A 24,544-nucleotide genomic window follows, 5' to 3' on the forward strand; every position below is an offset into this window, starting at 1 on the left:
TTATTACCATTAAAGCCCTACAGGACATGTGGTCAGGTCATCTGAGGAACCGTCCTACCCTCATCACATGAATCCATCCCATCCAGGCAGGCAGGGAAGGGATGTTAAGAGACCTTGTCAGTTAAAGAATTTTGACTGGTGGATCCAGGAAGGAAACCTTCTCTGCCATTGCCTTCGCTGTATGGAACATCTTTCCTCCAGAGGCAGAGCGCCCCCACTCTCCTGACTTCCAGCTCATGTGAGGCATGCAATTCTAGGCATCCTTAGCATCTTGAAGACACTCCTACTGCCTTTTTATTTTTAACTTTTTTTAATTTTTTTTTTACTTAGCTTCCATTTTACTGAACTTGGAATATATTGTGTTTTTATATTTTTATGTGTAAATCGCCCAGAATCCCACTTCATAATACTGCAGAAAAGTTATAAAAGTCATACATGATATGAGATACAATATACATATGCAAAATCATTTAACAAGAAAAGACAGATGTAATTGAAGAAAATTAGCTTTTATGTAAATTAGAAAAATGACATGAGTTTTGCTCAAGTGTTTAGATCTGTACAATTTACAATTTTATGTACAAAATGTATAATAAAATACAATCACTTCCTGAGTATCAATTTTACAGATGTTTTTTTATTTTCCTCAAATTAATAAATGGGAGTATCATAGTCAACTGAACATTTGCTTTATTTCACTTAATATTGAATTGAAGGGCAATAGGTGCCAGCATAATTTTAGAAAATACTATAATGGTTGCAGAACCTAGATTTCTATATAAAATAGGTTCCATTTTTAGGTGTCGTATTTTTCGGAGTATAAGATGCACCTTTTTCCCTCAAAAAAGAGGCTGAAAATCTGGGTGCATCTTATACACTGAATACAGCATTTTTTGCCTCCCGAAATCCCGCCCCCTTCATCAAAATGGCCGTGCATAGCCTTTAGGAGGCTTCCAGAGTGCTCCTGGTGGCTGGGGAGGGCAAAAATAAGTGAAAAACAGGCCATTTTTTGCTCATTTTTGCCCCCTCCCCAGGAGCACTTTACCTAAAGGCTATTTATGCCCTTTTGGGGGGGGGCAAAAAAACGGGCCCGTTTTTGGGAAAAACGTGCCATTTTTGGGAGGTCTGAAGAGTGCAAAAACTTTTTAAAAAAAATTTGACTCTTCAAAATCTTGGTGCGTCTTATACTCCGAAAAATGCAGTGATTGCTCAAGATCTTTGAATTTGGTTGTTGCTGCAAATATTTTGTTACATTTTTTATTCTTATAATTCAAACTGCAGTTCAGTTCAGATAAAACTCATTTTTGAAAAAGTAATCCATTCCCATTAGAGTCTTTGATATTTGAATGCATGATTGTACATAAATGTTTCAAGACTACAAAATGATTATCATAAATAATGTAATGCCTCATATGATGGTACTGCCTCAAATCATTTTCATTCTCTAAAATGATATGTAAGCCTCAATGATCTGCTTGGCAGGATACAATTAAAATCAAATAAAATGTATTGGTAGTAAAAAGCCCCATTGATATAATCATAACCAGATGTGCTTAACTTTGGATATAAAAATATTCAAAACTATAGAATTTATGAGTGAATTCTTATCACAAAATGTGTAATTGCTCCACAATTCATTGGTAAAGCTATCAATAATAATTTAAAACTGGATTCTTGTTACTTAACACTAATTTTATGTTTGTGTGGATTTTAAGAATTGTCTTTTTACTTAATTAGATCGTGACTAAATTAGAATAACATTCTTGTATAGAATTGTAAAGAATTCTGAGATTAAATTTACAATTAAAATGGAACAACAAAATTAACAATTTAACAATTTTTAACATAGTCAGATTAAAAGAGCTAGCCATGTACTTTGTGTTATTAATTCTAGCATTAGAGGTAATTCTCCCTACTTGTCATCTAAAATGTACAGGCAATGCACTTCATTGAGCCACTAAGTAGTTCCTTTGGGTTTTTGTTTAAAATTTCATACCAGCAAATTACAACAGACAAAAAAATCATTAGTTAGTCCTTGACTTAAAGCTATTTGTTGTAAGCCGTGGTGGTACAGTGGTTAGAATGCAGTATTGCAAGCTGACTCTGCTCACTGCCAGTTTGATCCTGACCAGCCCAAGGTTGACTCTGACTTCCATCTTTCGGAGGTCGGTAAAATGAAGACCCAGATTTTGGGGGCAATATGCTAACTCTGTAAACCACTTAGAGGGCTGTAAGGCACTGTGAAGCAGAATATGTCTAAGTGCTATTATTGTTCAGCAACTGTTCAAAGTTACAACAGTGACTTATGAGTGATCCTCACACTTAAAACCATCACAACGTCCCCACTGATCAAAATTTGGGTGCTTGACAACAGGAATGTATTTACAGTGGTTGCATTTCTGGCTCACATGATTTCCATTTATGACCTTCCCTGGGGCTTCCAACAAGCAAAATCAACCAGGGGGATAGGCAGGCTTGCTTAACAACTGTGATGATTCACTTAACAACCAAGGCAAAATGTTGTAAAATCAGGTGCGACTCATTTAACAACAACATCACTTAGCGATGAAAGTTCCAGTACCAATTGTGCTTTTAAATCAAGGAATATCTACCTGTATTATCAAGAAATAGCAATGCATAGGAGCTTCCCTAGGGTGGCGTTTGTGCCAAGATTCAAGACCAAAATAAATGTAGCTTTATTAATATAAGTCTATCAAGATGTTAACACATTTACTTAAGTCTTCATTATCTTTTATTCCGAAGTGTTGTAGTATGTTCCAAATAAAATTAAGAAAATTGCAACTTTAAAAAAAAAATCTTGTAATATACATTTTAACAACTGAATGACCATCTTCTTATTGGGAATTGCATTTGCAAACAGATATGGTAACTAGTACTATAGCTTTAGTTCAGTAGCTTTAGCAGTAAAAGGTGTAGCAGATACTGAGTCAATCAGCTGAGAGATAGATAGATGGGTGCATGCATGCACTTCTCTGGAACCGGAACATTATATAAAATTAAATAATGCATAATAGAACTGAAAACAAAAATCTCCATGATAATACCTAGGAAAAAATCATTAAGATTTAGAAGTCCTTTTCACAGAAAGTTAGTCTTTAGTTGAATACTTGAGCTCTTCCCAGGATTCTTTGAATGCTTAGATGTTGACTTATCCTTGATGCTTTCTTGATTGCCTTTCACTGCTGACTCAAGTCTTGCTTTCATTGATGGGGAAGAAGCCATTGATTTTTTAAAGGCTGACGTATACTGTGGACCAATCTGCATCAGATAATGCAAAGCAAACTCATGAAGATGCTTTGCTGAACTTGAAACTGATCCTAGGGCGTTTTCATCCAAAAGAAAAGAGATGAGGAAGGGAATAAAACAAGCCACTAGCTGACTTCCTGTGAAAATTGAGAAGAACAATTTATTCAGCAATGATAAATAGCACTAGTTTCATAATTACATGTTTTTAAATTTAACTCTTAAAATGACTGTACCGGAAACAAGATATCATTTGATATAGTAGAATATGCTTTTCAATAAACAAATATGCTTAGTTGTTTAATTAATTAATTGTAAATAATTAGCATTGCTTTAACTTGCTACATATTATGCTGTTCTGTCTAGCTTTAAAACATGAACTTTGCAAGAAGCAAGCAAGAGATTTTGCAATGATGAAAACCAGTGGTGGATTGCCAATTTTTGTACTACTGGTTTGGGTGTGCTCTCGCGCGCGCAACACTTCTGCACATGCGTAAAAGCATCTGGGTGGATAGGCGGAGCCTCCCGCCGCCACTACCGGTTCACCCGATCCAGGCCAAACCGGGAGCAACACACCTCTGATGAAAACCCATAACTTATCCCTGCTTCAAGTTTGTGTTTTACTACCATTTCTTCATGATATTATGAACAGACGAAACAAATGCACACATTTCCAAAGAGTATTTTTATGTCAAGAAATTGGGTTTTTTTTCCCACTGAGAACAGGATAAAAACTTCACTGTCACTTTTTAACACACACTAATCAGCTTACATTGAAATGAAATCTTGTTGCATTCAGCTCTCAAAAGATAACTATTACGCGTAGACCCACATACACACATATATGACAGAGAGAAACATCACAGTCTACTTCACATGTATACATGTACATGACAAGAGAAACAAATCTTGTGAGTTTACCAGACGGATGGCATAGGGAATAATTCTAAGGAAGGGACAAACAACCCAAGGCTTCCATATTGCTCAGTCACAGCACCCTTTGTGGGGGCCAGTTCTTTGCAGCAGAATCACACATACATTTTTGGCAAAGCAGTTTTAACATAAGATTGTTAAACCTCTGCAACCTGCAAGGTTCATTATTTTGCCTTCAAATGCTGATCTTGTAGAGCAGGGGAGTCAAAGTCAAGGACAGTGGGCTGCATCTGATCCTTTTGGTGCTTCGATCTGGCCCATGGGGCCTCCCTGGAAACAACAAAGGACCAGGCCACAGTGCGTCTGTCAGTGAAAATGGAGCTCGAGAGGACTGTGCACAGCCCACCCAAGCTCTGCAATGGCCTCCAACTGTTTTCACTAACCCGTTTTCACTGGCAGAGTGCTCGGAGGCCACCACAGGCGCCCCCAACCAATGTTCCCTCTAAGGTGCGTGGCTGCACGGCCGCGCACGTGGCAAGAAAACACCGTGCAGCAGTTTCCAACCGCTGCACAGTGATTTCTAATGTCACAGGCTCCGGAAGCTGAGGGGCCTCATTTTCTGTCCTGGTTAGGGTTAGCACGGGCGCGGGGATGGTGGCAGGAGCTAACATGGCACAACCATTCTCCTAGGACCTCCTAGGCGCTGGCTGCGCTGGTCAAACTACTGTTAGTTGCCCTGTGTTCAGCAAAGCAAGCACGGGGAGGTCCTTTGTAGGCGGCTAGAACTGGCCCCCACAAAGGACCTCCCCGGACTTGTTTTGATGAGCACAGGACGACTGACGGTAGTTTGCGCTGGCCACGCCCGCTCAAACTACCATCGCCCCGTATTCAGCAAAGCAAGCCCAGGGAGGTCCTTTGTGGGTGGACAGTCCTAGCCGCTTGCGCCTGGCACTGCGGCTGAAGTGGAGCCCCAAAGCCCCCCCCGCCACTGGAATAACTGCTGCCGCCTCCTCCTCCAACAGCACTGCCAAATTTGCCCCCTGGGTATGCGGCTAAAGTGAAGCCGCCAAAGCTCCTGCTGGGGCCCCCACCCGTGGCAGTGGTGCCTCCCCCTCGGCAGAGGAGGAGGCAGTGGCAGGGGTAGCGCGATGCCCAGCTCAGGTGCTCTGAGCAGAGGGGGAGGTGCTGCCGCTGCTGCCACAAGCGGCGGCGCCAGCGGGAGCTTTGGCGACCACCTCAGCCGCAGTACCAGGTGGCAAATGTGGTGGTGCTGGAAGAGGAGGAGGAGGCGGCAGCAGTTATTTTGGTGGCGGTGGGGGCTTGTCGGCATTTTCAGCGGCAGCTCTGCCCCCGGTGAAAAAACCAAAGATTGAGCAGATCCAGGCTGATGACGTCACCACAGCTGCTAGGTCCGGAGGTAGCCAGAGCAGCGCCAAGGTGAAAGAGCAACATGACTGGAGGAGGAATTCTGGGAGTTGAAGTCCACAAGTCTTAAAGCTGTCAGGTTTGAACACCCCTGGTTTTTTTTTCTAAAGGGTTAGGGGTGCAAGGATTTTGTAACTTGACAGCTTTAAGACTTGCGTGCTTCAAATGCCAGAGTTTCTGAGCCAACATTTTGGTTGCTAAGCAAGAGCGTTGTTAAGTGATACTGATATTATATAACACTTTTAATTAAGCAGGTACCTTGAATAAACATAACTGAGTTTCAAATAATACTGATTTCGTTGTTGTCTTAGGTGACATCTGTGAAAAAAAAAATCAGGTGCTCAGGCATGAAAATGTGCTGCTCAAACACTATACTTTTTTGCTCACACTGAAAAATAATTAGAGGGAACATTGCCCCCAACATGAGTGACGTTGAACTGACCATGCCCACTCTGGCCATGGTCCCCTGGCTCCCCGAGGTCAAACACAACCCTGATACGGCCCTCAATGAAATCGAATTCGACACCCCTATTGTAGAGGGTAATGCCACTAACCAGAAATCATCAGATGATGTTACAATGTTTTATAGGTGGGACAAGTGAAATAATATGCAAAGAACACTTACGATGCTCTTCCTCAGCGAGGGCTATAACAGCAGCCACTACCTTTATCCCTTCTTGAACGACTTGAAGTTCGGCAGAATTCTCTGGTTTAATTTTTTCTGTTTCTTGTAGCTTGGCCACTATTGAATATATTAATGAATGAATATAAGGATATGAAACAGTTTGATTGGGACACTGGAAAATGGAAAGGAGCAGCTGGTAGCATTTAAGTTGTACCTAAAAAAGAAAGAATTATTTAAAAAGATAGTCCATCCGAATGTAAAAAAACAAGTTAAACCTGCCATTGGGAACTGTTATTTGTATAATTACTTTATGCACTAAGTACTACAAGTTTCTACAAGTTTTTTAAAGCTAATTTAGCTAAAGTTAAAATCCTGAAGTTACGTAACTCTATAAATTAGAAAAGACTATTTGCTTAAGGACACCATACATCCTCAATAAAAGTAACAATGCTGTGATTTGTATAAATGCCTTCACAACAAGAGGAAGAACATAAAGTCTTGGAGCCCAAGATAAGCATATATAACGATGTTTATATAAGGAAAGCTTCCTGCCTTGTAACCATTTGCATTTTCCCCAAAACCTGGGAGTCATTCCTGAACAATATGGGAAGAAGGAATTGGACTTGCTAGGTGGGGGAAAATCTGGGGAAAAATTCCAATTGTGAACTTCCTTATGTTAGAAATCAAGTCATACTTGATTCAAGTCAAAGAGTTAAAGTAAGAATGTCAACTACTGTGAAGATTCAAAGTTCTCTTGATCTGACATTTCAGCTTTCCTAAATAATTTGTCAGGATTGATGCAATTTAGCACATATTGACTATATAAAGTAGAATCAAATTGTAAATGGGCTGATTCAGCTGGTTGTTTTCATTAACAAAGCTGTGGGCTAATAACAGGATGGAATCATGGAGGATCATTTATTCTATAGTCACCCATCCCACTTTCAATGGTGGGAGGCATATGTTTATTCAATGAAAATAGCTACAGAACAAAAAAGTTGGAAGGGGCCTGGGAAGTTTTGAATCCCCTGCTCAGGAAGGAAACCTTATTCCACAGGTGTCAAATTCAAGACCCCGGGGCTGGCCTGGAAATAGCCAAGGACTAGTCTGCAGTGCCTCTGGCAGGCAAAGCAGGGCATGGGACTGCATCGCCCCCCCCACAATGCCCCATTTTGGCTGGCAGGGTGCTGCAGGAGGTGTCCATCCCATCTCCCCACCCCCACCCCTTAGCTGACCTGCAGAGGAGAACTACAATGCTGATCCGGCCCTCTAAGAAATCTAGTTTAATACCCCTACCCTATTCCATTAGGGCTAAACAAGCACATAGCAGAGCAATGATAGCAAATCTCAAAACGAGTTTAAGTTGTACTTACAATGGGATCTTTAGATTCCATAGCTGATTTAAATTTCTCAATGCACTGTCTCTGAAAACATTCCATGGTGCTAACTTCTGGACTTGCAGACAAGATAAATACAGTGATCGCAGTCAGCAGACTACTTTCATCCAATTCTTGACCAGCATCACCTACCAATAATAAGACATTTTAAAATATCTGAAATGGGACTAATTACAACATCAAAATATTAAAGTCAAGTTCTGATATCATTTTTGAACGAAACTCTATAATAAGATATTATTAAGCACATACATGTACTCAAGACCACAATTGAGCCCAACGTTTTTGTTGCTAAGCAAGACAATTGTTAAGTGAGTTGCGTCCCATTTTACAATATTTTTTCCATAGTTTAAGTTGCAGTTATTAAGTGAATCATGCAATTTTTAATGAATCTGGTTTCCCCGTTGACTTTGTTTGTCAGAAGCCAGCTGGGAAGGTTATAAATGGTGACCACATGATTCCAGGACAATGCAATTGTCACAAATATGTAGTTGCCAAGCATCCAAATTTTGATCATGTGATCATGGGGATGCTGCAACAGTCATAATTGTGAAAAATAAGTCACTTTTTTCAGTGTCCTTGTAACTTCTAACGGTCACTAAATGACTAAGACTACCTGTATCTTTTATGTCTAATGCATACTTGTACAGGTAGTCTTTGCTTAACAATTGTTCTGTTTTAACAACTGTTCGAAGTTACCATAATGCTGAAAAATAACTTCATGATCAGTTGTTTCACTTATGACTTTTGCAATGTCCCCATGGTTCAAACTGAGGACGCTTCACAACCGGTGAGAATTTCTGACCATTGCAGCATCTCACAGTCATGCGATCACCATTTGTATGCTTCATATCCAATTTCTGACAAACAGAGTCAGTGGATAATCTGGCAGGAAAACCGCAAGTTGCGGTCACACAATTTGTTGCTGAGTGACAGAGTTGCTTATTCCAATAGGGGTTAAGCAAGGACTAAATGTAAAGTACTACTGAAATATTTAATGTCAGGTAAGATTTTTTAAAATAAACTGCTTATATTTTTATCTTGTATTAAAGCTGTAACTGCAAAAACATTTTAAAATGGTATAATTCCAATAATAAGAGATTGCAGTGATACTCCTCATGCTATATACTAACCACATGGGGGCAGTGGAGTAGTAAATGGAGAATTAAATATTTACTTCCTGTTCCTTTTGCCCAATACACTGCAAACCTCCATGACCTATAGCAGTGATGGTGAACCTATGGCACGCCTGTCAGCTGGCCAGTGCGCATGCGCGTGCTGGCCAGCTGAGTTCACCCTTTTTTAAAGCCATTTTTCACCCTCCCCAGACTCCAGAGGCTTTATAGGAGCCTGGGGAGGGCCCCCATGAGCTTCCCTGAAGCCTCTGGAGTGCAAAAAACCAGCCCTATGGGCAAACCGGAAGTTCAGGAATGGACTTCAGGTTTGCTCGGAGGGTCGTTTTGACTGCTCTGGAGGCTTCAGGGAAGCCTCCTAAAGGTCCCTGAAGCCTCCGGAGGGCTTCCAGGGGAGCGGGGGGGGGGGCTGTATAAAGCCTCTGGAGCCTGGGGAGGGCGAAAAAAGCATGCAAAAATGGGGGACGCCTGTAGTGCGTGCACGCCCACACTACTCCCCCTGCGCTCCCTCCACTTATGGCATGCGAGGCAAAAAAGATTCGGCATTGCTAACCTATAGAATACAAAGTAATAGAGTTGGAAGGGACCTCTGAAGTCTTCTACTCCAACCCCTGCTCAAGCAGGAAATTCTATACCATTTTAGAGAAGTAGCTCTCCAATCTCTTCTTAAAAACCTCCAATGATGGAATACCCACAACTTCTGGAGGCAAGCTGTTCAACTGGTTGATTGTTCTCACTGTCAAGAAATTTCTCCTTAGTTCTTTCTGCCTTCCTTCTCTGATAAACTGAGCAGGTACTCTTCAATTCTCTGGTAGGAAGGTGTCAGGCTTTATCTATTATTATGATTTGCTCCCTGTACATAATTTCCTTTCTGTTATAGAAAATATGTTTCTTAAATAATTGCTTTCTACTCTCAGAAACACTCACATACATTTCAACCTCCAACATTTACCATTTCTACTGATGTTGGAATTCCAACATTCTTAATAGCGTAGCATCTCTATCAAGACTACTTCGGTTGGCAAAATTTAATGTGCTTTTAATTTTAATGGGCTGTGGTGGCACAAACACTCTGCCAACAAAACCCGGCTCCCCGAGCTCCATTTTTGGCTGGGGTAGCCTCCTGCCACCCTCTGCCAGTGAAAATGGAGCTCGGGAGAGCCATGTGCAGCCTTCCCAAGCTCCGTTTTTGCTGGTAGAGGCACTATGGGTCGGTCCTTTGTTGTTTCCAAGGTGACCCCGTGGGCTAGATCTAAGCACCCTGCAGGCCGGATCTTCCTCCAGGGCCTTGAGTTTGACACTCCTGCTCTATATGATACTTATACCATATATGTGAGCAAATTTCTTCCCATTTATATTGTACCTTGATCCCAAAAATTAAGAATGGTGAGCAGAGCACTACGGAGCAATTCATTCCAAGCCATTTGGCTCTTCTCTGCCCGAGCCATGGGTGATGATAGGACACCTTTAAGAGCTTGCAGTGATGCAGCAACAGTCATGGGTAAGTGGCCACTGGGTAACTTCACAGCCGTTTCTCTGAGGACTCCAATAATCAGATATAAGATTGTGGGAAGAACAGCAATGCTTCCTGAAGGATATAGCAAATGCATGTTACAAATATGATAGTTAAAAATCTTGCATCGTGCATTGAATAAAACATGAGTTCCAACATGCCTTTATTGGGACTCCATTATTTCAAGCTCAATGTTGTATTTAATAAGAATTGTCACTTCTAAATTAAGCATCAATTTAATGCTAACATAAATATTTGTGATGAGATTAATTTAGGAAAAACAATCACTGCAACTAACATACAACATAAACTCCCTTACTGATATTTATTCAACCACTGATCAGTATGAAATATTTGGAATTAGTATTAATAAAATTGACTCGAATGTCAAGTGCTGGCAAAGAATAACTAATATTTCTCTTCTACTTTGTGAAAAAAGAACCTTCTTTTTTTAAAAAAAAATTTCAAAGCACCATTTTTTCTGTGTGTGCTTTATGTTACTGCTGGACTCCAATCTCCAACAACTTCAGTCTGGATGGCCCAAGCTAAAGGTTGGTGGAAATTACATTTCAATTTCTGGAGGGCATAAATTCCCATTGTTGACTTAAACTTATTCAGAGAGGTCTCCTTCACTGCATAAATAACTTCAAATATGTAAATTAAAAATAGTACTGAAAGAAGCATGTGGTAATCAGTTCCATCCATCTGCATCAGCCCCGAATAATTAGGAAGTGGTAAAAATAATGATGAGAGATCAGCAGATAGCTCCTACAATTAATCTGTATTAAAATGGTAAACCCATGGTGGGTTTTACTCAGTGTACCTGAAATAATAATAATTTTGTCACTCCTACAAAATCTGATGTAAAGGAGACCGAAGGGTATGTCACACTTTAAAGATTCTGCTTTGTCTCTTTTATGTGCGTTGCTTGTTTAAAACGTGACAGTATAGTATATTATTTCATTTCTTTTGTAAAATTCATGAATGTGAATCTATCATGGAATGCTTATGACAGCTAGAGCTAGAATCTGCAGCTAGATAGGATGCAGAACTGAGGGGTCCTTGGTGCTCTCTGAGTTTGGTTGTTTTTTTGAAGATGTTTCATTACCCAAAAGAGATAGCATCATCAGTGCTAATATGTTATCTAGTTTGGGTAATGAAATGTCTGCAAGAAAACAACCAAGCTCAGAGAGCACCAAAGACTTCCCATTTCAATCCTGATCTACAAATATTCTCCTTTATTGGTGTACAGAACCGTTATGTTTCATCCAAATTGTCATATTCTAATAAGCACACTAAAAGATAACTGTAAATACCAATTTTAATAATTCTGATATGTTAAGAATTTACTTCCATAAGAATGCTTTTGAATGAAGTGGCTAAGTCAGCATTGCAAAAGATGTTTTATTTATAAAAAACCTTTTATTGAAATTTTTTTAAAGCACACACCAATTGCTTGAAGTTGTGTGAATTTACTGTCTTTACTGTTTTAGTAAATAACTTTCAATTCATAAAATGAGGAAAACAAACTAAGATCCTTCTCAGTCTGTGGCTTAAATATATCCTTTTCACTTTGCACATTGCCTCTTTATTTCTTTTGCAAAAGAAATAAAAATAAATAAAAATTCCGCAATGTATAATGGAATTTCATCCTACCTTCTGGTGAACAGACTGCAGGAACACCAGAGAGGATTCCCAGGGCTGCTGCCACCAGGCTGTTCCCATCCGCTGATAACAACTGAGGTTTTCCAGCTGTAATTCCAGGGCTACCTGTTATCTTCAGGTTTAGCTGAGGTAGCTGCCTTACAAGAACACACATACACATTTCTAGTGTTGCAAAGACTAAAGACTTCCCAGGTATAAGTCCTCCAGTATCTTTGCCTTCTCCAAACTCTGGCAATGTCTCCTTTTCTTCAGCCCCATCATCAACTATAGTGAAATAAAGGGTAAATATTATGTTTCATTGACAAAAAATCCTCTTTGAAGCTTCTTAAATAGCTTCTGGTTGCAGTGTTCTTATTTGTTGGGTAGTATATATCCCCTATAACCACTGAAGAGCCAAGGTGGCGCAGTGGTTAAATGCAGCACTGCAGGCTACTGCTAGATCAGCAGTTCAGCGGTTCAAATCTCACCGGCTCAGGGTTGACTCAGCCTTCCATCCTTCCGAGGTGGGTAAAATGAGGACCCAGATTGTTGGGGGCAATATGCTGACTCTCTGTAAACCGCTTAGAGAGGGCTGAAAGCCCTATGAAGCGATATATAAGTCTACTGCTATTGCTATTGATGCAGCATGCACAAACTGTGCATTGATCTGCTATATAAATAATCTATGCTATCAGAAGAACTTGGAATACTGCATCCAGTTTTGATTACCATAATACAAAAAAGATGTTGAGATTCTAGAGAAGAGCAACAAAGTTGATTAGAGGACTGGAGACATATGATGAACAGTTGCAGGAACTGGGAATGTCTAGTCCAATGAGAAGAAGGACTAGGGGTAACATGATAGCAGTCTTCCAATATTTGAAGGACTATCATAGAGAGGAGGGGATCAACCAAATGAAAGCACCTGAGAGCAAGACAAGAAGTAATGGATAGACGCTTAACAAAGAGAGATCCAACCTAGAACTAAGAGGAAATTTCCTGTCAGTGAGGACAATTAACCAGTGGAACTGTTTGCCTCTAGAAGTTGCATGATTACCAGAGGATTTTAATAAGAGATTGGACAGCCAGATAAATGGCTGCTGTGGGGGAGAGGAGGATGCACAAGGGGCCAAGATGGCATAAGTGCCCTGAGTCTTGCAGTGACTGCTGCCAGGCACAGATTTATCCGGCCAACTTGTGACGTTCCCTATCAGCTTTGTTTATGGAAAACTAGCAGAGAAGGTCAGAAATTGTGATCATGCTACTATGGAATGTTGCAAACATAAGTGCTCCAAGCACCCAGATCATGAAACATGACTGCTGGGGTGCTAACACAACCAGAACTTTAAAGTCCAGTCATAAGTACCATTTGTCCAGTGCTAACATAAATTTGAACAGTTGCTGAATGAGTGGTTGTTAACTGAGGATAGCAATAGCAATAGCAGTAGACTTATATACCGCTTCATAGGCCTTTCAGGCCTCTCTAAGCGGTTTACAGAGAGTCAGCATATTGCCCCCAACAATCTGGGTCCTCATTTTACCCACCTCGGAAGGATGGAAGGCTGAGTCAACCCTGAGCCGGTGAGATTAGAACCGCTGACCTGCTGATCTAGCAGTAGCCTGCAGTGCTGCTTTTAACCACTGCGCCACCTTGGCTCTAGGATTACCTATAGGATTACCTATAGAGCTGAAAACTGCTGCAGAAAAGTATTTAATAGCATGGGTGACAGATTTACAAGACACTGCAACATTTGTCATTATTTAAAATACCCCTTTAAGGTACATATGTTTTACAAAGAAGTGAATTGTCATCTATCCTGAATGCTAGAAATTAATTTTGTAAAAATGCTGAGAATTCTTTGTTGAGCATATTAAAGTTCCTTGAAAAATTACAATGTCCACGGTTACTCATAAGAGAAACCACATCATTTTATTCATTTGGGATTGTAGAATAAAATAGAATGCCTTTTGTTAAAATTAGCTATAGTCATTCTATCAAATCTTTACTATACTTAAAAGGTAAGACAACTATGAAAATAAAAAAAGGAATTTGCTCAACCAGTCTTTACTAAAATTATCCCTCCCCATTTTACCCACAATTTTTAATCTGAGACAAACAGAAATGATTCAAAATCATGAATTCAAAACATACTACTGTGAATAAATGAAGCATTTGTTTCATCTAAAATGAAACAACTGTCACAAGATGTTTGATCAAGTCTATTATACGGCTCTACCTTCTGCACTTCTCCGTTTTTCCTTGACGTGCTCCTGTGCTGCAAAAAGAACCTGCTGGACAACTTCTAGAGCAGCTAGTTGAATGTCTGGGGATTCTCTGGTCAGTATAAGTCGATGTAAAACATTCAACAATTCCACACTCAGTTCCTATATATGGGAAATACAGCAGACTGTTCACTTAAGTTTTACTACAGTATATTTAATACAATTAAGGTAGATTAGAATGAGTGGAAGGGAATTGGCCCCAAATACTTGCTCGATTCAAACCTGAAAAATTCAGGTTTTCAGGGTCAAATCCTATTAAAATATCAAAATTAGAATACAAACCCTTTTAAAATATCATAACTAGGATACATGTCATGTGTTAAGAGATTTTTCATGCCTTTCCATAGGCATAGCTTTTAAAAATAATTTTCATCTTCTGTGTAGTGGGTTCAGTGGGAATACAAGGAAGAACTGTCTGAAGGAAAAACAAAGGCAATGTTTTCAGCCTGTGCTTTTTTTCCTTTAGTTTTTAAGAGGAATGTTGCAGGACTATGCCATTATGGATTTTTTTGTTTACTGCAAATTTCAGCTTCATGATATTGAAGTGAGGCAAAAACCATTATAGCAATAGCAGTAGACTTATATACCGCTTCATAGGCCTTTCAGGCCTCTCTAAGCGGTTTACAGAGAGTCAGCATATTGCCCCCAACAATCTGGGTCCTCATTTTACCCACCTCGGAAGGATGGAAGGCTGAGTCAACCCTGAGCCGGTGAGATTTGAACCGCTGACCTGCTGATCTAGCAGTAGCAGTAGCCTGCAGTGCTGCATTTAACCACTGCGCCACCTTGGCTCTAGAATAAAAGGGACTCAATACTTGGCTCTTTAGAATAAAAGGGACTCAATACTGTACAACAATAACACTTTAATATGTATCTGTTGAAGTTATAGTAGTAGTAACATTTTAAAAAAAACTTCCAAACCATGGAACTATATATTTCATAACAAAATGAAATGCAGTGGGGTGTTCCTTGAACGACTGAATAAAAACTGCTGTTTTTGATACAGATGCCATGGATCATGTATAAGTGCCTTCTTATAGTAAATGTCCCATGTGAGTTTATTAATTATAATAATTCTTACATTACTAATTAATTAATTATACTCTGGCCACACTTAAAATTATCGACTCCTCTACTGATCACAAAGAAAAAAAATACTGTTAAAAACAACTCTGTAAGCTGGATAAAGTAATTGCTACATAAATTACTGTATTTTTCAGCGTATAAGACGCACTCCCAGTGGGTGAAATTTTGGGTGCGTCTTATACACTGAATGTAGAATGTAGTCCCACCCACCCACTGGTCCCCACCCTTTGGCCATTTTTGGCCTCTGCACGTCACATTTTAGACCTGTTCAAGGCTGCAGGGATTACCACAGACCATCGCCGCTTCCGTTCCTCACGCTTTTGGTCTCTGCGTGCCCTGTTTTTGGCCTCTGCATGTTGCATTTTTGGGCAGTTCTAGTGGGGATTGTGGCTGATGCCGATCCCCAATGCCTGGAACCTCCCAAAAACGTGATGCACAGAGGCCAAAAAGCCAGCCTGGAACAGCTGCTGCCTGGTTGGTTCTGCTCCATGCCTGCTGTACTCACCGGAGCTGCCTTAGTAGTTCAGCTGCATTTTTAAAGCTGCATTTTAGCCGCAAAGCGGGTACTCACAACCAGCAAACTAGTAATGTTCACCTCTGGGAACAGCTGATTGGGGGTATTCCAGGAGGCCGATCCACCCTCCAATCAGCTGCTTGTGCTGAATCAGGCTGCAATAATGTACTGAAGCTGACCAGGCTGTTTGCTAAGGACACTAGCCAGATGAATATTGATGGATGCTGGGAGGCAGAGGCAGAATTTTTTTTCTTATTTTCCTCTCCCAAAACTAATGTGTGACATACTCTGGAGCGTCTTATACTCCAAAAAATATGGTACTTTGTCACAGAGACTATTCAAACAGCTGTCACATTATGCCCATAACACAAGGTAAAGGAGACATTAAGGGAAGGTACCATTTCTAAAGACATTTGGCAAAAGCATTCATAATATTCAGCTGAACTAACTCAGAATTTTTGAATGTTACCTTATCACTTCCAACCTTCGATCTTGGCCAGGGAACCTCAAGCAGGACCCGCAAGGCATCTAGACAAGCAGTAATGTTCTCCATCGCTTCATCTGACCGGGGAGAACAGAGAAATTCCACACTAATACCTAAAGAATTAGTGGAATCAGGGAACATTAAATGAATTAAACATGAAGTTTAAAAATATAGAATTTATATTTATATTTCACTTTTCATTGAGAAAGCAAATGGTGATACCACTAATTAAAACAATTTACAATAAAGTCATTGTCAATGACATTCTCTAAAATGTCATTCTCACAGTGCAGTCAGAACAATCAGAACAATGAATGGAAAAGGTATAGCATGAAGTTGAATTAATGGCGTGAATGAACTAGTAGCACATTAGTTGGCAGGAAATTCCAGATTTTGGGCTCCTGTATCTAAATTAACCTGTCTTGTGCGGCCTACTGAAAACGCTAAGCCAATGTGGCTTTCTTAATACTTTGGAGGATAGAATAAGAAAAAAAAGGTACTTTGTAAGATATCCAGGTTTTAAACATGGTAAGACTTTTGATATAGGGAAAAACCATTCTATTAACAGTAATTGTAAATAGAATTGTAAGCTATTTAAAGAAATTGTTGTAAAAGAGCCCAGATTATGCACATGATTTTTCAGAGGCAATGCACATTTGCAAGAAGCTGGCTGTTTGTTTATTTCATTTAAAAGCTGCCCAACTCAGAAACAGTAAGTAATGCTCCTAATTCACAAATCAGAGAATTACTAATTCCGCCTCTATATTGCCAGGATTTTTTAGCTTCATCAATTGCATTTCATTCAGTCAAAATGATAATGTTTAACTATATATACAAACTTTCATAAACAAAAATAAGTCACAATAGCATAAATTCAATTACAAGCATATGTTCTATGTGCTCATAAGTCATTTGTCTGACGCAATAGAATGGATCTTCGGAACTACATGTAATTCCATACAGAAAGGCAGTTCTATTCATTGTGGTCTGTAGTCATTCTTGATTTAAGCATAACAGTTCATAGCAAATTTCAGTGAACCTGGCAAAAATGGTCCACGGAAAATATGGTAAAGAAAAGTTTACATAGTTACTAACCCAGAACAAGATGAAATCTATCATTATTCACATCTTCAGGTGATTTTACTGCACCCCTCGAGGTTGAATCTTGACACATACTAGTTGGAGTAACAGGTCGTGAAAGATTAGTTAGACCTTCATCTGAATCACCAACCAGAAAGCCAGTGCTAGTAAGCCATAATGCAGTAGCATGAAGAATCTGAGCCCAAGCATTTTGATAATGCGGTCTTGCATTTTCAATTGTTTCTGCAGTATAGAAAGCACCACCTACAAATAAAATGATACATATTCAGTTTGCTTCAAATCCCTCCCCATATTTTTAGTGTTTGTAACAAAGTGATGAGAAGAGTCAGAGACATGATTCCTATCATTCGAAAAACAAAACTTACTAAATAGGCTTTCAGTAAATGTCCTTGCTTTTACTCGGCAAGCTTGCTGGTAGCTTCTGTTGATAATATCTTTTATTACTCTAAAAGTTGATATTTTATTTTTGTTCTCTGTTTGGTAGCAACAGTGCTTCATGTTAGGAAATGAAGCTTGATTTCTGCAGAATCTATTCCTGCCAAATGGATTCAATAGAAATATTTGCTTGATTTGACTTCTTACCTTCAGAGGGAAGTTGAGAAGCAAATTCTGACGGCAAAGTTAAGAGAGCAAAGTCCTGAAGTGCAGCAAGCCAGAGTTTGCTCAGATTCCCTAGATCCACTTGGACTAAATCCAGAAGTTCATCCACTGAAGAGGATGGATCCCGGAAACTTTCCCCTGAAATGTTTTTAACCAAAGGTGGACTATTGATGCCATTTTGTTTCTTTTGTGTTTGTAAGGCAACTATATAAACCTGTTTGAAATAGGAAGAGCAAATGGAACTTTAAAGTTCTTACCAAACAGAAAATTCAGATAGAAAAAACTAACACCAGTTATGGTGCCCGAAAAGATTGCCAGCAACAGTAGATAAAGGTTACTGCTTTCAAGCTGTTTATTGGTTTTCATGAAGTCATTATTTGTTTGTAATATTCTGACAGTACAGTCAGCTGCAAAAACCTATTATTATACCTTTCTAATATTAATAAAAAAATAAAAGAATTAATTCATCTTCATGCAAGCTGAATTATTGTTTTTATCTTGCCCGAGAAAGCAAGAAGCCAGTTTGGTGTAATGGTTAAGGCAGCTGGCTAGAAATAGAGAGACTGCGAGCCAGCTGAATGGCTGAGCCAATCATTCTCTCTAAGCTCTAGAAAGCAGGCAATGGCAAGCCAGTTCTGAAACTTGCCAAGAAAACTGCAGGAACTAATGTCTAGGCAGTCGTCAGGAATCAACACTGACTTGAAGGCACACATACAAAGCAAAATATAACAAATCCAGCTATTTTTTTCTGAGACAGATTGAATTTGCCTTTCATTAAAGAATGGAAACTGATACAAGTAATGCCGGAATAAACAAATTGGAAAGATCCAGGATACTGTTTTCTCTGTTAGTAGGAATAGGATTTCTATAAACAATAACAATGCTTCTTCTTTTGTTGTACACTATTGGACAAAAGGCAAGGAAATTGTGTTTCCAATAAAAGGCTTTAATTTATATTGCACATTTAATGTCAAAACTACATTTCATTGCATATAATAGATTATTTATATACATTTAATTCTATTAAAAATAGCATTTATTATCCCAATGAGAACAAATACTAGATAGCATACATCACTTGAAAAAAGCTCTTCAATTCCTAAAGTTATTATGTTAAGATTAATTTCTAGCTAGAAAGTTACTGTAAAAGGCCTACTAAGAAATCAACCTCTAATTCCAATTTTTAAACTCACAGTTCTTTTCCATAACTATTAATTCCAAAGCAGTGATGAAATCATCTTTGTTAAAAAAATACCTCTGCCCAAGCTTTTAGTACAGTGAGTATTTCCATAGTAGATGTCCCTTCATTGTATAGTTGATTTTGTGCTTCTTTTCCAGCCTGTACTTTTGTCAAGGACGTCACAAGCAAATGATGAACTCTTTGAAGGTCATTAAGATCATTTACTACACCACTTGCTATCCAAGCACTGCAAACCTACAACACCAAATAATGTGGTTACTTTTTCTCTAGTGCAATAAACTCCTTTATATTAGTTACTGAAATATGGATGGTACTATCCTCTTGTCGTGTCCTATTTGCTTGGTTCTACATGCCATTAAAATGCTGGTTTAGGGAGTTATTTGCTCTGATCCAACTTGCTTCTTGTTATTTCTAATGCAATGCTACAGAACTTGCATGTAAAATTATCCTATGTTTAGACTTTTTGATTTATTTATTTATTATAAAGTTTTCCAATATACAATCCCTTCATGAGGGAGATGGGCGGTTCTTAAATATGATAAATAAATAATGAGAAATAAAAACATAATCATAATTCCTTTAAGAAAGTTAGTAATTTCTACAAATGAACTGACTGAAGGAGTTATTAGAAATAATAATAGTAATAAACACAATGAAAAGCACATGGCCTAAATAATCCTCTCTCTCTGATGTGATGATCCTACCCTGGTTCTCTGAAAATAAAATCTCCCCAGATAATGAGCCCAATTGGGATTTTGAGAACATGGGGTAAAATAAACCCTCCCCTGAAAATAAGCTCGCCCTGAAAATATTGCAACACAACAGCAGCCATGAGGTGATCATGCTTGCTGCCTCCTATACCTCAAAAATAATAAGACCTCTCTGAAAATAAGGCCAAGTGCTTATTTCGGGGATCAAAAGAAAATCAGACCCTGTCTTATTTTCAGGGAAACACAGTAGTTCTTATTGACAAATATTTCATCATTGCCATTATCATATTTTATCTGTGATTGGCCAAGAGTTTGACACTTACATTTTAAAGAAAGGCATGGGGTGGGGGGAGGGTGAGAGTCAGTAGAAACAGTGAGGAGAAAAAAAGCAACTTGCCTGACATGCTTTTGCTGTTACATCAGGTGGTGTTTCTGAGGTAAAGGCTGGTCTAAGAGCAGCACCAACCTAAAAAAAAATGATAAAATGATACACAGTCTAACATCTGAATAACTGTTCTTTAAGGAAGCTAATCTTAAAGTAGTTATATGAGACTGTTGAATAATAACAGTGATTAAATATCTATCAATTTGTATTACCAGCACATATCCAAAGAAAACACATTTAGATTTATTAAAATCATGCATTTTATGCAGACGTGGGTTCCTACCAGTTTGCACCTATTCAGTAGAACCGGTTCGTCAAATCTACTGAACCGGTTAGAAGAGGTTCCACCGGTGGACCTGGAAAGCAGGCCACACCTACAGAAGAGGTTCCAAAATTTTTTGAAACCCACCACTGGTCCTTGGATATGATTATTCTACACTATCATGCTCATATTTATAAAACTCAGTGCCTCTGTGAAAGGAAAGGATGACTACTGCGTTTGTGGTGCAATCAGAACATTGCGTGTGTTGAAGTTGTTTTAACGCAAACCAAAGATCCCTTTTAAAAAACAAGTTTATATCATATTCTTATGCAATGCCAGTGCTGTGTGTGAGGTAATTTAAGGTGGTTCTGACAAGTGTCATTGGCATCTTCATATCCGGTCACATGGGCGGCAAGCCACTCCCATCCAGTCACATGGGCAGCAAGCCACTCCCACAAAGGAGGCCACACTCACAGAGTAGGTTCAAACAATTTTTGAAACCCACCACTGATTTTATGGCACATAAACAAACAGCCTATTCTAAAACACTACAAATGTTATTTTCTGTTACCTTAAATACTAAAAAGCAATAATATGTAACTTGGTATTTCTTTTTTTGGCAAACTCCTCTGAAGATTTACTTACATTGGCTTGGTATTGCTCCAGTATTACATGACCTGGGAATTCTGGCTCCACTACAGCAGCAAATTTTCGAATAATAATTAACAACATCTGAAGTCCGGAAAGACGAAGTTGGTTGCTGTGATCAGTGGCAGCCATAAAGGCCATACGAATTAAGTCAGCTAAATATAATACCAAGAAATCATCTGTATGTGATAAAAAGGAAATGCTTGTTTTGATAACATGAACTTAAACTCTGGTACTTTAAAATATTTATCCTCATTACCTGTTCCTTTCCTATAATAAGAAAAGAAGATTAGGACTAAATGGAGAATTTTCAAAATGAAAAGGTGAAGTTTCTTGAGACTGGTGTAAGATAAATTTTTTAAAAAATTTATAAGCTGGAGATATGGATAATAATGATGTATTTTAATCATAGTAATGTGTTCATGGTATTATAACGCAATGAAAATAGGATTCCAAAGTGTTACAAAATATGCCTATATAACTGGGTGAATTTGCTTCAAAAAAGTATATGCAATTCCTGTAAATATAGGTATGGTGATGTATATTGACATAAAAATTCAAACTTTACCTATTAATGGGCGCTGAGCTAAAAAGGGATTAATCACAAAAAGGATTTTGAAGACATAATTCAAGGGTCAATGCAGGATGAAGTAGTATTGGTCAGGCTAGAAGAGACATGCTTTGAATCATTTGCAAAGGAAATAAAAATGCAACATATAGTATAATAACACTCCAACAAAAAATATATATAATGCAATGCTCTTTGGTATACTTCACATTGTTCTGATAAATACAAAGAGGTAGTCTGGAGCTGGGGGTGTGTGGAATGCAAAAACAGGCCAACCAAAATAATTAGGAGTCTTAATCAGATACCCTAGAAGGAAAGTCTGAGTTTTTTAAGCTCAGAGCAAAGTGGGGAAAAGGGGAGACATGGTAAAAACAGATAGAATCATATTTAAAAACTAAAAGGAAAATGATAATATTTAAGTGGGAAGATCAGGGACTAGCAATCCTAAGAATGGTATGTTTTGAATAGCAGCACTTAGAAAGCAACACACCAGTGGATGATTTTCCATTTTTGGATTTTTTGAAAGTACATAGTTGTATATTGGTATAAAAGGTTTACCAGCAAAGTAAGGTATTTTCTTACTGAAAGTTAGAATTGGTTGTGCCAGTAAATCAAAAATTACAACTGTAGTTTAGTTAAACCTTTGTGTAGAGTATATACAGGTGAAACTCCAAAAATTAGAATAACGTACAAAAGTTCATTATTTCAATAATGCAACTTAAAAGGTGAAACTAATATATGAGATTCATTACATGCAAAGCAAGATAGTTCAAGCCATGATTTGTCATAGTTGTATACTCTGAAAAGTATAAGCATGCATATGTACTCAGTACTTGATTTGGGCCCCTTTTGCAGCAATTACTGCCTCGATGCGGCGTGGCATGGAAGCTATCAGCCTGTGGCACTGCTGAGGTGTTATGGAAGACCAGGATGCTTCAATAGCGGCCTTCAGCTCTTCTGCATTGTTCGGTCTCATGTCTCTCATCTTTCTCTTGGCAATGCCCCATAGATTCTCTATGGGGTTCAGGTCAGGCGAGTTTGCTGGCCAATCAAGCACAGTAATCCCATGGTCATTGAACCAGGTTTTGGTGCTTTTGGCAGTGTGGGCAGGTGCCAAGTCCTGCTGGAAAATGAAGTCAGCATCCCCATAAAGCTCATCTGCGGAAAGAAGCATGAAGTGCTCCAAAATCTCCTGGTAGATGGCTGCGTTGACCCTGGACTTAATGAAGCAAAAGTGGACAAACACCAGCAGATGACATGGCTCCCCAAATCAAGAGACTGTGGAAACTTCACACTGGAGTTCAAGCATCATGCAGTGTGTGCCTCTCCATTCTTTCTCCATACTCTAGGTCCTTGGTATCCAAATGAAATGCAAAAGTTGCTCTCATCAGAAAAGAGGACTTTGGATCACTGAGCAACAGACCAGGTCTGTTTTTCTTTAGCCCAGGTAAGACGCTTCTGAAGTGGTTTGTTGTTCAGGAGCGGCTCGACAAGAGGAATACGACATTTGAAGTCCATGTCCAGGATCCATCTATGTGTGGTGGCTCTTGATTCACTGACTCCAGCCTCAGTCCACTCCTTGTGAAAGTCCCCAACACTTTTGAATGGCCTTTTCCTGACAATCCTCTCCAGGCTGCTGTCATCCCTGCTGCTTGTGCACCCCTTTCTTCCACACTTTCCCCTTCCACATAACTTTCTATTAAAGTGCTTTGATACAGCACTTTGGGAATATCCAACTTCTTTTGCAATTACCTTTTGAGGCTTTCCCTCCTTATGGAGGGTGTCAATGATGGTTTTCTGCAGAACTATCAGGTCAGCAGTCTTTCCCATGATTGTAATTCCTACTGAACCAGAGTGAGACATCATTTAGAGGCTTAGGAACCCTCTGCAGGTGTTATGGCTTAATTAGCTGATTAGAGTGGGACACTTTTGAGTCTAGGATATTGCACCTTTTCACAATATTCTAATTTTCTGAAATTGTGGATTTGGGGTTTTCATGAGCTGTAAGCCACAATCATCACAATTATGACAAATCACGACTTGAACTATCTTGCTGTGCATGTAATGAGTCTATCTCATATCTTAGTTTCACCTTTTGAGTTGCATTACTGGAATAAATAAACTTTTGCACAATATTCTAATTTTTCGAGTTTCACCTGTACATCTGTGATTTGTATGTTAAGATTACATTCAGTGTGGTATAGATGAACAGTTTATTGTGGAATAAAATTCTGGGGAATATGGTTCACATTTGTCTAGTGCTCAAAGCTGTCATATATGTTCAAAGATAGAGACGCATACAAATAATAAATGGTGTGTCATGAAATGTAAAGATTATAACCTTTAATAAAATAAGTGTGCAGTCCATCCTTTGTCTTTAGAAGTGGTACAACAACTAACATTTAACAGAATTGTTTCACTGAGCCAAATAGTAGTAATTTATTTCTAAAAGCGCACAGACGTTTTGTCAATTTGATAAAAATGATAATGAAAGTGGTTATTCATCAAAATTAAATTTATCTGTGCTTTGAATTCCATGACATTTTTCAGTTGATATTTAAGTCAACATCAGCACATACCTCTTGAGTCCCTTTGTTTCATTTCCTGTGCTAGAGCTATGTCAAAATGAGCACTGCCTGCACTCTCACACTGGGTGATAATTTTACAAACACATTCTGCAGCAAAAACTCTAGTAGACCACCGGGGATGTGGGAATGGGTGCGATTTATCCTTCTTTGCCAAAGTTAATGCCAATTCATCATCTACTTGAGTACCCTCTTCTTCTTGGCTTGTATCCACTGAAGCAACAGTTGTAAAATCTACATTAA

General features: G+C 38.9%; 1 protein-coding gene across 3 annotated transcripts in view; it reads right to left on the bottom strand.

The window, feature by feature from the left end:
• Nucleotides 1–490: 490 nt before the first annotated feature.
• Nucleotides 491–24,544, bottom strand: part of HEATR5A (HEAT repeat containing 5A) — a 67,926-nt gene continuing 43,872 nt past the window's right edge. For 2 of the 3 annotated variants that reach the window (XM_087723378.1, XM_087723371.1), the window contains 13 exons: nucleotides 24,296–24,535; nucleotides 21,146–21,327; nucleotides 20,251–20,319; nucleotides 19,198–19,377; nucleotides 17,925–18,156; nucleotides 17,337–17,585; nucleotides 16,227–16,354; nucleotides 14,112–14,259; nucleotides 11,887–12,159; nucleotides 10,081–10,305; nucleotides 7,561–7,712; nucleotides 6,188–6,401; nucleotides 491–3,404 (listed from right to left, as the gene is read on the bottom strand). In XM_087723378.1, coding sequence (XP_087579504.1) covers nucleotides 3,100–3,404; nucleotides 6,188–6,401; nucleotides 7,561–7,712; nucleotides 10,081–10,305; nucleotides 11,887–12,159; nucleotides 14,112–14,259; nucleotides 16,227–16,354; nucleotides 17,337–17,585; nucleotides 17,925–18,156; nucleotides 19,198–19,377; nucleotides 20,251–20,319; nucleotides 21,146–21,327; nucleotides 24,296–24,535 — 2,597 coding nt within the window. In that variant the 3' untranslated portion in view covers nucleotides 491–3,099. The remainder of the gene's footprint in view (nucleotides 3,405–6,187; nucleotides 6,402–7,560; nucleotides 7,713–10,080; nucleotides 10,306–11,886; nucleotides 12,160–14,111; nucleotides 14,260–16,226; nucleotides 16,355–17,336; nucleotides 17,586–17,924; nucleotides 18,157–19,197; nucleotides 19,378–20,250; nucleotides 20,320–21,145; nucleotides 21,328–24,295; nucleotides 24,536–24,544) is intronic. The other variant, XM_087723387.1, reaches the window with a different exon arrangement.

The sequence above is a fragment of the Thamnophis sirtalis genome, unplaced genomic scaffold, assembly GCF_051295495.1.
Source record: "Thamnophis sirtalis isolate CommonGarterSnake01/CBP01778 unplaced genomic scaffold, rThaSir2_p1.2 scaffold_1, whole genome shotgun sequence".
NCBI lineage: Eukaryota > Metazoa > Chordata > Lepidosauria > Squamata > Natricidae > Thamnophis > Thamnophis sirtalis.